This window comes from Pelodiscus sinensis, chromosome 16 (genome assembly GCF_052426305.1).
Source record: "Pelodiscus sinensis isolate ZL-2025 chromosome 16, ASM5242630v1, whole genome shotgun sequence".
NCBI classification, from domain to species: domain Eukaryota; kingdom Metazoa; phylum Chordata; order Testudines; family Trionychidae; genus Pelodiscus; species Pelodiscus sinensis.
The window spans coordinates 10,210,726-10,226,242 of record NC_143067.1 but is presented as its reverse complement, the minus strand read 5'-3'; the positions used below and the strand labels follow the sequence as shown (position 1 = coordinate 10,226,242).

Below are 15,517 nucleotides of genomic sequence, written 5' to 3'. Positions count from 1 at the left end.
CATTTCTATAAACCGCTGTTTGCTTGTGTTGGCGGTTCCGCAGGAGGATTTCTACTGGTTGTCCCCTGGCACTTCCCAGTCTTCAAAGAGTGGTCTGTGTTGATATGAATGTTCATTCTGGGGCTGCATTTCTCCCTGGTCATGACAACTGGGTCTTCGTGGGATGATGCATGGGTACCTGCGGTTCTGCCATCAGTGGAAAGGCGCTTGAAAGTGCTCAGTGCTTAGTCTCGGGATTGTTCCTAGAAACCTTTCCCACGGCTATGAAGGGGTTAACTCCCGAGCTACTGCCACTTGCAAAGTGTAATCAGGATGGGTCTCTAGGCAGTAACCCTGCTGCAAACATCCTCTCACCTCCTTACCCTGGAGTTCACATGGCCCCAGGAAACCACTCTCTACAGAGCAGCAGTGTGTGGTGGCAGTCAGGGAACTCAGGAAAAGTCCATGTGGGGTGGGAGTGGGGCTTGATATAGTCAGAACAAGAGCTGCAGAGGCAGAACAGATTTTAAAAAGGGACAGTCACTTAATTTTATGTACAATTTTTTATTAAAAGAAAAAGTCACTTTGGACATTTGCAGGGATTTTCACGCTGCATGTTGGAGTTGTGGATACACAGGGGTCACCATTAAAAGGCCAATACTCAGGAATTGCTGCACTCCCTCAATACTACATTAGAAAACACTGACTATTTAAATAGAGACACCTCCCCTCCCAGCACCATACCCCTCTGCATTGGCCATCAGCAGGGAGTACAGAACCAGGAATCTTAAAGCATGTGCCTCTACTTGCCTGAGCTAATAGACTTATGTCCATTAGCCAAGGGTGTAACAGGCTCATCAACCATTAGAGGGGGACAGAGCACCACTCTGAGTGGGTGTAGGTTACATGAACAGGAGTTGTAATTTCCTCTAGAAATAAGCAGCCCGATTGACTGTAAATTATTACAAAGAAGCTTGCAGGTATCCTACTGTTTCTTTCAGACTGGGTTTTTATACTGAGTTTAATTTATTAAAACCAACTGGAGAGGCAACTACATACTTTCCTATTATTGGCGTAGTGGAATAAAAGGTTTTGCCTAGAAATTAATTTACTTATTACATTTCCCATTCTGGGAGCTGGCATCCCTGTGGAAATCTCTGATCTTTTCCCAGGGGCTGCTGAGAAACAAGCCCAGAGGAAATGAAAAGTGGAAAAATTTTCTTTTCCCCCAGAGTTGTTTTCACTTCAGCTGTCCGTCCATTGCACACTGAAAAGTTCTGCAGTTTGCATGAGGCCAAAGCGAATTAAGCCAGAGTACAAGGAGGAGGAAAAAGAGGGAGTGGATTTTCCCAACACCTGTTATCTCCAAGGGAGGCCCCAAACAACTTTCTGTCCCTTAGCAGAGGTACAGCAGGACAAACATCAAAAAACTCTGTCAGAGATGCAAGCAGCAGAGTGTGACCTGTTCCACTGTGCACTGTAATGCTAATGGAATTGTACTGTGATTTCACTGATCGATTGCACACAAATCACTTTGCTCACCACTGAAGCGCAGCCATTTGGACCTTGTCTGTACTGCAGGAGGTCGATCTGTTACACAGTTTCAGCCACATGAATAATGTGGCTGAAATTTATGTACTTAGGTCTGCTCCCCATGGTATCTTAGCTGCAGTCAGTCAACAGCTGAAGCTCTCTAGTCCACTCTTATTCTTCTCATCTTAGGGGAGTACAGGAGTCACCAGGAGAGTGCTCGGCCATCGATTTATCGTGTCTATACTAGATGCAATAAATTGATTCCTACTAGATCAATTGCTGCCCGTCAATTCAGCCCATCGTGACGACATGCCCTAAGTCCACTCTGGGGTGGAGCATGGCAGGTGTTTAAAAATGCACAGTAACTGCACAATGGGTTAGAGGGACAGATATTAATCCACAATTTGGAATGTAGCCAGTATAGGGTAAACACTCCTACTCTTGCAGTATCACAAAGACATTAACAGATACAACTAGCCAGGATCTTGGTTTAATCTCTCCTCAGAAAGGTGGCAGCTCACATACTGAACTTCCAAAACTGCTTCTTACAACTCCCGGGTCTTCCCCGAGTAGTCTAACTCTCTGGGACTTTGGTCAGTATTGCTTAGCTGTGACATGACTTTTGGAAGTGCTAGGTGTCACATGCTGTAAGACACCTTAGAATTGAAGAGTCAGGATATATGTAGTAGGTCCGTCTAACAGAAGTTAAGTTGTGATTAACTCAAAATAATCAATCATCATTAAAAATATTCATTGCAACGAATCGCAGTTTTAATCACACTGTTACACAATAACATACCAAGTGAAGTTTATTAAGTATTTTTGGATGTGTTCCTATATTTTCAAATGTGTTGATTTCAACTACAACACAGAATACAAAGTGTACAATTATCATTTTATATTACTTTTTATTACAGATGTTTGCACTCTTAAAATGATAAACAAAAGAAATTGTATTTTTCAATTCATCTCATACAAGTACTGTAGTGAATTTCACTGGGAAATGGCAATTTACAAATTTAGAATGTTTTTGTTTGTTACATAACTGCACTCAAAAACAAAACAAGGTAAAACTTTAGAGCCTACAGTCCATTCACTCCCACTTCTCATTCAGCCAACTGCAAAGACAAACAAGATTGTTTACACTGATGGGAGATATTGCTGCCTGCTTATTATTTACAATGTCACCTGAAATTGAGAACAAGTATTTGCATGGCACTTTTGTTGCCAGCATTGCAAGGTATCTACATGCCAGATATGTTAAACATTCATGTGCCCCTTCATGCTTTGGCCACCATTCCAGAGGATATGCTTCCATGCTGATGATGCTTGTTTAAAAAAATAACTCAGTATTTAAATTTGTGACTGAACTCCTTAGGGGAGATTTGTATATCTGCTGCTCAGTTTTATGCACATCCTGCCATGTATTTCATGGGATAGTCTCTGATAATGATCCAGCACATGTTGTTTAAGAACGTGTTCACTGCAGATCTGACAGAAGGCAAAGAAGGTACCAATGTGAGATTTCTAAAGACAGCGGCAGCACTTGACCCAAAGTGTAAGATTCTGAAGCGTGATCCAAAATCTAAGAGGGACAAGTATGGCGCACTCAGTCAGAAGTCTTAAAAAAGAGCAAAACTCTAATGTGAAATGACAGAACATGAACCTCAGGAAAAAAAATCAAAACTTTTTACTGGTGGCAAAATAAATGCGCATCAATACACACTACTTTGGCTTGTTATCAAGCAGAACCTGTTACCACCAGGAGCAGTGGGTGAGCCCACAGGTTGGAGAGGCAAGCCCCCCAGCCTTGCCCCTTCTGCCTGAGGTCCCGCTCCTTTTGTGGCCACCAGAGCCCAGCCCCTTGCCCACTGCTGGCCCTGCTCAGGATAGCTAGCACCTCTAGCCTGGGATAGTGCAGCCTCAGCCTATCCTGGCCCCAGGGAACCGGTGGGTGGCACAGTTGCAAGACTGCCCCAGAGCTCTGAGGAGCTGGCGGGTGACACAACCACAGACACCCTGAGCCGTGCCTGCTGGATGGGCCGCCGATCATGAAGCACTCCCCTCCCCCTCGCAGCTGAACCACTAGCTCCAGCATCAGGAGGACAGGTGGCACAGTGCAGACCTAAGCCTGCCTACCTAGCCTTTGGCACTGGAACAACAGACTGAAAGGAGGGGTCCGTGAGACTCCAGTGGAGCATGAGCAGGACCATTGACATGTGTCCTCTGGAATGATGGTTGACGCATGAAGGGACAGACAAATCTTTAGGCATTTAGTACATAACTATCTTGTGATGCTGTCAACAACAGGACCACATGAAAATCTGTTGTCACTTGCAGGTGACAATGTAAACAAAAAGCAGGCTGCATTATTGCCTGCAAACTTGTCTGAGCCATTGGCTGAAGGAGAAGTAAGACTGAGTGGACTTATGAGCTCTCAAGTTTTACATTGTTTTATTTTTGAATGCAGATTTATTTTACATATGTCTATATTTGTAAATTCAACTTTCATGATAAAGAGATTGCACTACAGTACTTGCACTGGGAGAACTGAAAAATACTTTTTTCTTGTGTTTTCTAGTGCAAATATTTGTAATAAAAATAAATGGAGCACTGTAGACTTTACATTCTGTGTCATAAATAAAATAAATAGATTTGAAAATGTAGAAGAAATATATGGCCTTCTTTTACTGTTTAACAGCATGATTAATCACGTTACCTTTTATAATCCTTTGATGTATCCATATCCAAAAATTAGGGACATCAACGCTATTTTCAGCAATCTGTGCATTTCCTTCAGCAAGTCCATTCCCAAACAAGGCCCCTCTAAATCTAAGCACTAACATGGGGAGAAATCCCAAGTTCCTTGCTCAATTTATACTCTGGCAAGCTCTCAGTGATTTTCTTGAATATAGTCTCCTTAAACTATGAAGGGAGTCAAGAATTTAAGCCAGTTATTAGCATAAAAAACACGATCTGTTCTAGAGCTTTACAATTAAATCCCTTAAATATTGTAATGGCTGAAGGGAGAGGAAAAAGAAAAAAAATCAAGACAGGCAAAAAGCATGAAGGCTGATGGAAAAAGACAGTGTGAAACCTGAGGCGTAGTTTAGAAGCAAGTAAAATAAAACAGAATGGCAGAGTTACCGGGTAGCCATCTCGTCCTGACTGCCCCTGTGCAGAGTGAATAAGAGCAAGATAACAAGAAAAAGTCAGTCACAGTCGTACTCTCAGCAACATGACAACACACTGCAATATGTAAAACTCAGAGCCTGACCCACCCACAGGGCTTAATCCCTGTAGAACCTTTGGCAGCCAGCAGGAGGCGCAAGAATATAGCAATATATATAACAGGAGCTTTTCCCACTGGAGGAGAAACTGACACAGGTGTGAATCAAATACAACTCGCTCTACCTTTCCGTTGTTTTTGACTTTTTGTATAAATGTTGCTACTTACCAAGGGCTTTGTTCCCACATGGCCATCCCCTCCTCTTATGCAATCCTGTGGTGGAGTCAGGTACATACTGTGAGGCCCTGCCACAGGCCAGGAGAAGTAATGAGCAACATAATTCTGCATGATACAGAGGTGCCTTGGCATGGTGCCCCCTCTGGGTTGGGCTTGGGGACCTTTCTAGAGAAGATCAATGGGAAGAAGCAGGAGAAGCCCTGATGCTGTGTGTCTGTGTGAATGGCTCTTTCTCTCCCGGTCTGCAATGATCTCAGGTGAATCTCTGGGAGTAGGAGCCCAGTCTGTAACCTGGGTCTCAGCCAGCAGCATGGGGGACAAACCCTGAGCCCCACCTTTGGGAATTTCACCTCTCCACATGCCCCTTCCCTTGGTTTTTCCAACGGGAGGAAGCAATTTCCCAACCCCACTCACGGTTCTGCATCTGTTTAGGGTGAAACTAAAATAGAATCTGGACTCTACACAGAAAAGATCGTATTTAATCATCCAGATCTGCAACATCAGCAAAGGGAAACAAAACACAGCTGGCCAAGGACACTTCTCATTTTCTATTCCGCTTGTTTTAGAAAGGGGTGCTTGCAGCTAGGTATACATTAAACACATTGATAGCTTCCCACCTGACTATGCCAACAAGTGATGAATGCTGTAAACAGCAAGTCACACAGAACTATGGAGCTGTTATATTTCAGGATAGTATGTGGTACAGCAATATCATGTGTCACTGTATACTCATAGTTTACCGGCATGGTGTTATACAACGGTAGGTGCATTCATACATTTCTTATTATATCAACTTTCTCTGTTTTCTCTTTCCTATAGTCTACTCTTGAGACACAGCAGTATTTAACACACACGCAAGAGAAATGTAGGTTCTTCCAGAAGCAAGAACTTAATTACTATAGCAACTCATTTAACAAATCATAGTCTTCAGATAAAATATATAGGGAAATTTTTATGAAGGTTTATGGTACCAGACAACTGAAGCATAAAATATATGAGGAGGAAATACTGAGTAAATCATAATCTCATTTATTGGTAAGTTTCCATGGTCTGTACCTTAATACATAAAGTGTTTGTTAATATCTGTTATGGTAAATGGTAAATTATAACGTATGGTAAATCTGCCCTTCAGATTGCAGAAATTTTCTACTCAGCATGTGATTTTAATATCCTTTGTAACCGAGTCTTTATAGAGTATTTGACTAGCACACTCCTTATTTTACAGACAGAATGATCAATCATGTAACAGACCTGAATGCTGTACCGCAAATTCTAATACTTCAAATAGGCAACTAACTTATGACAGCCAAAAATAAAACACCAGAACAACTACTTACTAGTGGTCCACATAATTGAGAATGCATTTTTAGCATAATGTGACGCTGTATGTATAGAATGTAATCAGTTCCTTATGGCCAAAAATCAAGTAACATAGGAAAAGTAATAGACTTAAATGCAATGCTGCTGAAATAAAATAACATTGTGTTTCTGTGGGTTTTACGACTTAAAAAAAAAAAGAGTTGAAAGAGTCTTTGTCAAGAGCTGTAGTTTAAGCCACAGATTTAGGGCGTGTCAAGAGACGTGTTACAAAATAAAATGTTTTAACAATTTCTAAATGGGTGTGGTAGGAGGGGCTGCCTGACATGGTTGCTGGCCTACCCATGAGGAGGAAATTTCTGTCTCCAGAGTCCACAGAAGTGGGATGCGGCCCATCAGTTAATTGTTCCTTCAGTTTTAACGCCTTTGGGGGCAACTGGAAGGGCTCAGCCTTGGAACATTTTAATGTAAAAAATTGGGTTGTCAGGTGTTCGGTATTCACCCGGACAGTCCAATATTTGCAGGCTCCGTACGGTTTATAAAAACAAAAAACAAAAAACACACACCAGGAAATACTGGACAGGTGAAATGTCCAGTATTTCCTGTTTCACTCGGACGGAAGCCGAGCAGGGACAATTCTCCCCTGCTGCGTCTGGCGGGGGCAGGGGAGTGAGGAGTGCAGCAGAGTCATAGCAAAGGGGGGGCAGTAGGGAGCACCTGCCGGGCACCACTCCAGAGGGTGGGAGTGGAATGCACGCTGCTCTGGCCCACGTGACCAGCAGAAACCCGGGAGCTGGCCATGTGATGCCTCCCTCTACACAATGTGAGCTGAGGCAGCCAGGCCGGGTGGCAGGAGCAGCGACTTTAAAAGTAAGATTAACTTACCCAGCTGTCCCGTTCCTCCGGTGCCTGGCTCTGTGGGGGGGGAAGGGAGAGGAAGGATTTGATTGGGGCGGGGTGCTCCTGGAGCTGGGGATGCCTGGCTCAGGGGGAGGGGTGAGTGCATTGGGATGGGTGGGAGGTGCTAGGGGAGGTCTGGGTCTGAGACAGGGGTGCATGCATTGGGATGGGGGAGCGCTAGGAGAGCCTGGCTCTGGGGAAGGGGTGGGTGCATTGGGGATTAGTGTGTAGCCTGAAACTGGAGGGAGTGGTGCAACTTTTGCTTAACAACTTTTGTCTCTCCCCCCCCCCCCCCATTTTTTTTTTTTTCCTCGACAGAATTTTTTCCTGGTGTTCTTTTTTGGGGGGAGGGGAGTTGTTCGGTATTTTTGGTTAAACCATCTGGCAACTCTAGTGAAAAAGGGAAAATCAACTCATTACTGGACCATCTCTAATCTGCCCATGGGGAGTCCCTGCCTGACCTGTCCTTTGGGCTTGGCTCCTATGTAGTCTCCTAGTAGAGCATTACTATCTCCCGGGGCTAACTGCTCCTCACCAGGGGCTACTTCACTTAACAGACTTTGCCAGCAAAGCTCCATTTGGCCAAGAGTCAGAGCTCCATCCTTCTTCTTGGCCAGTCAGCCCTGGACTGGGCCAGTTTCTCTCCTCCTTCAGGTATGGGAGCAGGGCTAGTTGGCCCTTCTCTGCTGGCATGGGGCCTCTCTGGCTCATCACAACCTTCCCCCATGCCATGCAGTGTTTGCAGTTCAACCCTGCGTGGTGGTAACCAGCAAATCAAAGCACTTAGAGACCAAAAGAAAATGTTTGTCTGAGCTATATCAGATAAACAAAAGCCAACAGTGATATTTCAGGCCCCGATCCAGGAATTGACAGGATTCAGGCAGATTGTGCTAGCAACTTCAGGAGTGAAACCTAGCTTGATAAAATATTTACTTTTAATAATTCCAGGCCCTGTAAGCAACAAATGCATGGAAATAAAGTAGACAGGGGATTGGATGCAGATAATCTTTTTAACGTTTACCTACAAATCATCATCATCTTTCTGAATTTCAATCAAAATCAAATAATTTCATACATTGCAGAACACCAATTTAATTCATAGGGCACCTTAGTTATTCTGGGAAAACCACCCAATATATACCATGCCAAGCTCTATGGGGTTAAATTCTTCTGGTGTAAATCCAGAGTAGAATGCTTCTAAGATGGAGTCTTATTATGGCTCTAGTAGGTCAGTGTGTAAACTGTGTATAATGATCTTGCTGAAGCTGCAAAATTTTGTGCATAGCAGGGTGGCTCAGAAGCCAATACCCAGCCCGACCCAGTGCCAAGTAATCTGGAATAAATCACTTGCTTCTACATTGTTTTTCCCCCAATAAACGTCCCCTCGCTAGTATCATGGAGACCCTTACGCTCATTGTTCTCTGTGGAGAAACAGACTGTGCTTAACTTTTTAATTAGAAAATATTTACAAGAAAAATTATTTCACTGACTGACTAAATTCCCAAATACCAGTGAATTGGGAAAAATTCATTTGCCTCAGCTTTTGCAGACAGATTCCCCCAGCACGACTTACTGCTAAGGAGGTGCCCAACTTTTATCATAGAACGTGAGCAAGGGTGGAGTTTCGGGAGAGCAGAGGGGCAGCAGTTGTGCATACGGGGATGCTTGCTTTTCATCCTGGTCCCCTGATGACAAGGGAGTGAGAGGAAAGTACAGGCTGAAACTCTCTTAACTGGGATTCTCTTGCACAGCAACATTCACGGTCTGGCACGGAAGTTGCAGGACCAGAGTGTCCTGGTGAGGACCAGTGGCAAGGATCCCTGCGGGGCTGGCAGGGCAGTGGGCTGCCCACAGTGAGCCCACCGTCAGCGCAGGGCAGCCGGTCTGCCTAATGGGGTTAGGAGACATGTGTGGCTGCCTGGCAGGGCTGGGAGCTGTGGTAGCTCGGTGGGGCAGGGATCTGCGGTGCACAGCTGCCCGGCAGGTCCCGGAGCTCCAGCGCGGTACGTGCAGCTTCCTGGCAAGGCGCGTGCAGTAGCCCGGAGCCAGGGGAGCAATGGCTGCCCAGTGGGGTCAGTAGGGCAGAGGGGCCAGCAGGAGGTGAGGAGACAGCTGGGAGGCTAGCAGGCCGGGTGAGGGGCCTGGCAGCAGGTTTTCCAGAAATGACCTCCTCTGGTCCGGAAAAATTCCTCATCCGGGACCTGTCAGGTCCTCAGGGTGCCAGACCAGGGAGATCCAACCTGCATTTGGATTCTGTGAACTACTCCTCTTCCCCCTCCCTTCAGCAGCCAAGAATGAGAGGCACAGAGGGAACCTACGTACTTCCCCCTCCCTCCCTTATCAGGGGAACGGGAAGAAAAGCAAGCCCCGTCTCAGTATATACGGCTGCTAGCCCCTCCACTGTCCCACATGCCATCCTTGAAAGTGTGCCTGGGTGGAGTTTCAGACAAGCCCCATTTCCCTCCCTTCAAGGGGTTATCAGTCAACATCCTCGTTCAATGCACACGCTTCTATGATTCCCACTCAAAACCAAGCTGACACAACAGTTTTGCCCAAGAGTCTCTATGTTTTCAGATTCGAAAATGAACCTGAAAGAAAAATGAAACCTGAAGGGACAAAACTGCACATTAAGTCCAAGTTTAAACACAAAATATTGTTCAGACCCACATGAACCAACAGTGTTGAGTTTTACAGTCTTAACGTTTTACTTGTGTTTCATCATCAATTCCAAGCTTTAAATGGTATATATAGAACTGGAGATTAACTAGAGCAAAAGATGGTTTATTAGTGAACTGCAGAGATTACTAGAATAACTCCCTGCCAGTCCTCGGGCCTTGGCAGGAAGGGAATGGTATTTGAGGAAATGGACACTGACATTATATTGCTCACCAAGGAAAGGAAATGTAAGAGTGTACAGAGGTGGTCCCTCACACCCACCTGTGTCTGTCTTTCTGATTTACGGAGCCAGTGTTTTGTCCGTGTCCTCCTCTTAATTCAGGGGTGTTCGCTGGTGCCGCTCCTAGGCACTATCGCTTTCCCAGGTCTGGAAATGCGGGGTAGAGCCCTCTCTCATGGGCCCTAGCCCAGGGCCCTTAGGACAGGCTCTCTGTGCCCTGTCCGGCTGGTGGGGTCTTAGCCCAAAACTCACTGGCCCGCCGGCCTTATCTCCAGGCCCTGCCCTGGGCTACTTCCTACCACGCTAATCCCTTCCAGCTCGCTCACCTTTCGACCTCTCTCCACTCCTGTCCCCCCTTGTTTCCTGTTCCGCTCCGACCGTTTAGCTTCCCCACCTCCCCTTGCGCTGCCTGACGTCACCCATCGACTCCGGGTATGTGCTGAGTGTCCTCCCGCCCTGCACGTACTCCAGCGTTTGGCCCACGTCCTTGGCCGGCCCCACTTCCACCCATCAGCTGGGCTGCGGCTGACGAGCAGCGGGCGCAAACCGCTCGCGGTTCTCGGCCACTTCCCAGGAGCGTGAGTGCTACCGCAGGGTCAGTGCGGGGTGGATTGGCTCCTGCTGGGCGGAGGAGATCTGCTCCGTCACAAAGAGGCTATAAGGGAAGGACTTTCAAAAGTTGTGGAAGGTTTTAAATATCTTTCAGTGACTTTCAGAAAGTCAATGGAAGGTGGTTGGCGCCTAATTCCCTTAAATTTATTTGAAAACCCCACTGATGATAGCATTTAACTGGTGCCAGTGAGGCTAACTTCTCACCTCAAGAGCACTGGGAGAAAAACAGATTTGGAGATTTCATTGGAGGGGATAACAATGGATGTGTCGGAAAGTTTTCTTAAGAGGAGGGATTAGCACATATTCAATAACCATTCCTGCCAACAATGCATGCACCATAAAGGTTCTGGTCATGCAAGAGGGATGTTTATTACTCACCAAACAGCTCCGGAGAGAGAACAAAGCTATACATTTTTCTGGCCGAATCACAGCCGTGTGGGGCTATCGCTAATGACATGCAGTCTCAACTGTCTGAGACGCAAGAGATGGGAAAAGCGAGATGGACAGTTTTCAAATTTAAAACATCAAAACATTAAAATATGAATAAAGTGTACACATTTTTTGAGCATGGAGACTGACCAAAGAACTCTTTAAAAAAAGAGAACTATGTTTTTACAGAATATTTGCTGGGTTTTAAATTACCACAGTTTCCTTAGGGCAGCAAGTTAAGCATTTTTAAAGCTTTTTTTTTTTTAAAGTAGTTGTCTATAATCAAGAGGGGGAGGGGAGAAAAAAGAGCAGCATCTGGTACCAATTTTCCTTCCATGCACACCTCTATGAAAAAAGGTTATTCTTGTGAAATGATACAGAAGGAGAAAAAAAATTGCCTTAACTTTGTTGAGCCAAGAGTAAAATCCACGGTACTTACAGCAGGTCCTGAAAAACAAAAACAAACCCCAAACACTTATTAACCAAAGAAAGAAAAGTATCATTCAATACAACACAGTAGGTGGCAGGGAAGGCCAGGAAGTCAGAGCAATATTTCTAGTTTGCATCAAGTTGGACGGCTTTCCACGAGTAGCTAAAACACTGCATCTACAGCCCAGTTTTGGAGCGGGCATTACACAGTTGTACATGCGAACACGCTCACGCTAGGATAGAACTGAATCTTCATCTCTAGCACGGGAGCCTTGCGCAAGGCACAGAGCTAGCAAGAGCTGTAGAGCTAAAATCTGTTCTCCACTTTGCTGTCTGGTAGTAGGAGGCCAGGTCGATATTACAGGCTTCTGTAGGCAGAGCTATGTCACTCATGGGATGAGTGGTGGGGGACCCCTGACCAACACAGCTGTGCCGGCAAAAGCCCCTAGTGTAGATGCAGTTATGAAGGCAAAGCCGCATTTCTGATGGGCTAGCTCATTTCACTGGAAGGGGGGGTGGAGGAAGGTTAGGGTGTCACTAAGATAAACTGTATCCCCACGAGGAGTGTGTTGTTGCTACAGTACATCAGTATACCCACCCCAGCCTAGTGCTCCTAGTGTAGACCTGGCCTGGGGAAGGGAGCTACGGAATCATAGCAACTTACCAGCACAAATTCCACCCCTACTGAATGTCTGTGTAGCATATTTCACCTTCTCATCTCCATGTTTCACTAAACAGTCACCTAACTCCCAGTCCTATGCTGAACCTAACCACTAGGTAATGCTGCCACCGCTAACTTACAGTGCCCTGTGAGGGGAATATGCTGCACCAATCACAGGGCCTGAAACAAAGGTAACTGAAATCAAAAGTAAGACTCCTCTTGAGTGGGTTTTATCTCAGGCCCACAGAACTTAGGTTTCAAGTGCCGATACTGGGAAGGGGGAACATGCTGCATAAGCATCTCTACCATGCAGCTGCCCACCCCACCCCAATTTCTGCAGCGCCCCCACAATCCCAACCCCTGCGGCAGAGGTGAACATTTGAGCTGTGGACCAATCACATCCATCTTCCACTCTTGTTTGGGAAGCTTTTTACACTGTGTGTTTTGGGGCCTCTTCATGCTCCATTTCCTCCATGATCAAAACCAGAAATGGAGTCAATGAAAAAAAAATGTGGGAGAAATTAAAATAGAAAAAAAAGAAGCTTACTGGAAACTCAATTTTAAATGAGAAGCATATTTCTGTTTATGAGTCTTTTCAAGCTCACAATTCTTTAAAACATCTAAGTGTTTAAAAATGCAGTAACAGAAACCAAATCATCATGCAGAATTAGGATCCAAACCAACTATTTATTATGGCTCTGGGTACATACTACCTGGAACTGACCTGTTAGCATCAATAGACCAGTTCAATTAATTCAGCACAAGACCTGGTCGCCTGTGGGCTTGACCATGGAGAATTCACTGGGAGCTGTGAATGCTGCAGGTGATAGATAAGAAGGACACACACCTAAAGCTGAATTTGTTACTAGAGCAATGCAGTCTCTTTCAGAATCGGGACCACTATCTTCACCTTAGGATATGTATGTGGTTGTTACTGCACTTTCACAGATTTTTCTTCTTATGACCAGATCCTAAGCTGTTGTACATTGGCATGGCTCCATTGAACTCAGTGGACCTAAGCCAATTTGCCAGCAGAGAATCTGGCTCTTAACGCAAACTTGATTTATTAACTAATTTCTACCAGTTCACCCACATAAGGCCTCTTTTCATCTTAATGAGCACCAAACTAAGTGACGTGTGGTCAGGACATTTTAACATGGGATTGCGATGACATATCTAATTGCTTTAGACTGTTGACTTTTTCAGACACTGTCCTTCAAACATATGCAAACTAGGATATCTGATCAGTCACGTGCTCTTATAAAAGGCCTCTGCTTTGGTTATGAGGTTCAATCAAACCATATGGATTGCTGTGGATTTTTTAAACATGCAGTTCACCAAGAGCAGCAGTACCTTGCTGTCCTAACTGCTATCAGAGTTACGTCGGCCTTTTACTGATAAAGAGCAGAATTTGGCTAGAAACTTTCATTACAGCTAAAAGTTATAGGAGTCCTTTAAGGGTTCTATGAATGAACCAAATTTGATTAAGCAAAAATACCGACGAAGAAAAACATAATTCTGACTTGCTCACTGTTTTTCACAGACCAGTCATGAGACACTTGTCTGCTACAAAAAAAAGTCATTTTTTAAATCAAGGCAATAAGCAAAGAAGTTAGCGATGTGCTCCATTCCTCAGAGGCAAGCACACTGCATGATGCGCTCTCCCTTTCGGAGAAATTTGCCAAAATTATGAATAATAAAGTTGAGTAGTGAGAATTACTTTCAGTGTTCTACAGACAGAATAAAACCGCTTGGAAATTATTATTATTATTATTATAACAAGTAAAAATTGGAAACAGCCTTTGTAAATTTGGGACTCCATAACAAATTACTTTGGAGGCATAGTTTAGAAAGGAAAATGGGAAGACAAAATAACCTACGGAACAAAGTCTGAGCTGTTTCTGACAGATTCCCCATTAACAAACATAGCTATGGCAGAATGCCATTCTTATCTATAACCTGCAGCATTTATTACTGCTAGTTTTAAACAAGTCCTATAATGATGGTTTTACATTTAATAACAGAACTCTAACAGCATATAAAAGTATTTGAAAATGCTCACAGGCGCACAAAGGTGGTTATGTTGGGTGAAGATGAAGTCAGATTAGTTAGTTGACAATCCAGTTTTAGTTATTTATTGTAACAACTATGGTAGTGGCTAAAGGCCTACCTGAATGGGGCATATGGTGCTGGGCACTGTGCGAAGATATGGTAAGGGAGAACCCCAGGCTCAAAGAATTTACAATCTTTTGATTTCATTATTTTTGCAGGAGGGGGACTTTGGAATGAGTCCCCAAAATTGTAAAAACTGGGCCAGAGCCAGCCATTTTCAGACCCACCTATCTATCAAAGCCTTTAAACCCTGCTAGAAGAAAAAGGAACACGACTATAAAGTTTGGACAAAGGAAAATAAAGAACAAAGACGAGATTTTGCAAAAATTCGGGGAGAGTCTGATTCTCCACCATAAAAATCAAGGGGGGTTTTGCTATAGACCTCAAAGGGCCTAAGATCAAGGCCTGAGATGCCAGATCTGCATTTGATTGTCCCAAGAGTTACATATACCATAGGTCTTAAAATGAAAAGCCCAGAAATATCAACACTCTTAACAGACCAAATGCCAGGCTCTATTTTGGCACTACTTCACTTGCCTTCATCTTCTTGTGTGCTGTGGAATCTCCAGGGTGGCTATTTTAAAATCTGGTTTAGATAATTATTTTCAATTGTGTTTACTTCTTTGAACTCTTGCATTTTTCTCTTGGGCCTTACTTGTATGAGTGGGTGTTTCCCTCTGATTTCTGGGGGGTGATTAGGAACACGCCCAAGCAACTGCTCAGTTAGTGGACAAACCACAGCTAGGATGCAGGATTAGTTTCTCCTTTCAATTACAATATTCACATCCAACACTGACAGATCAAGGAAATTTCAGAGTAGAGACAATACGTCCAAAGCATGCATCCCCGCACATTTTGTTAATCAAAAATCTATGTGAGAGGTGGGAAGAATGTTTATTGTTCTAATACCTGCAGGCCCACTAAGAATCAGGACTCCACTGTGCTGCGAGCTGTACAAACACATAGTAAAAGACAGCCCTTCAGGACAGGGTCTGCCAACTTTAGGTTTCAATCCCGTACATGGTTTTTGCACATGCTTAACTCTACTCTGTCTTTTGGGAAATCCAACTGACATCCTGCTCTGGAAAGAGAACATTAATAGGCATCAAAGCAGAAATCTGCTCATTTGCATGAATCAGCATAATTTAAGCAGGATGCAGCAAGTGGGGTGACACAAGCAGTG

The 15,517-nt window shown here is 44.4% G+C and overlaps 1 protein-coding gene across 1 annotated transcript in view; it reads right to left on the bottom strand.

Annotated features, from left to right (window-relative positions):
* The window catches only part of COL23A1 (collagen type XXIII alpha 1 chain), a 394,193-nt gene that overhangs the window by 92,030 nt on the left and 286,646 nt on the right, over positions 1-15,517 (bottom strand). The window contains exons 4-5 of the mRNA XM_089769470.1: positions 11,572-11,579; positions 4,660-4,686 (exon numbers count right to left, since the gene is read on the bottom strand). Coding sequence (XP_089625596.1) covers positions 4,660-4,686; positions 11,572-11,579 — 35 coding nt within the window. The remainder of the gene's footprint in view (positions 1-4,659; positions 4,687-11,571; positions 11,580-15,517) is intronic.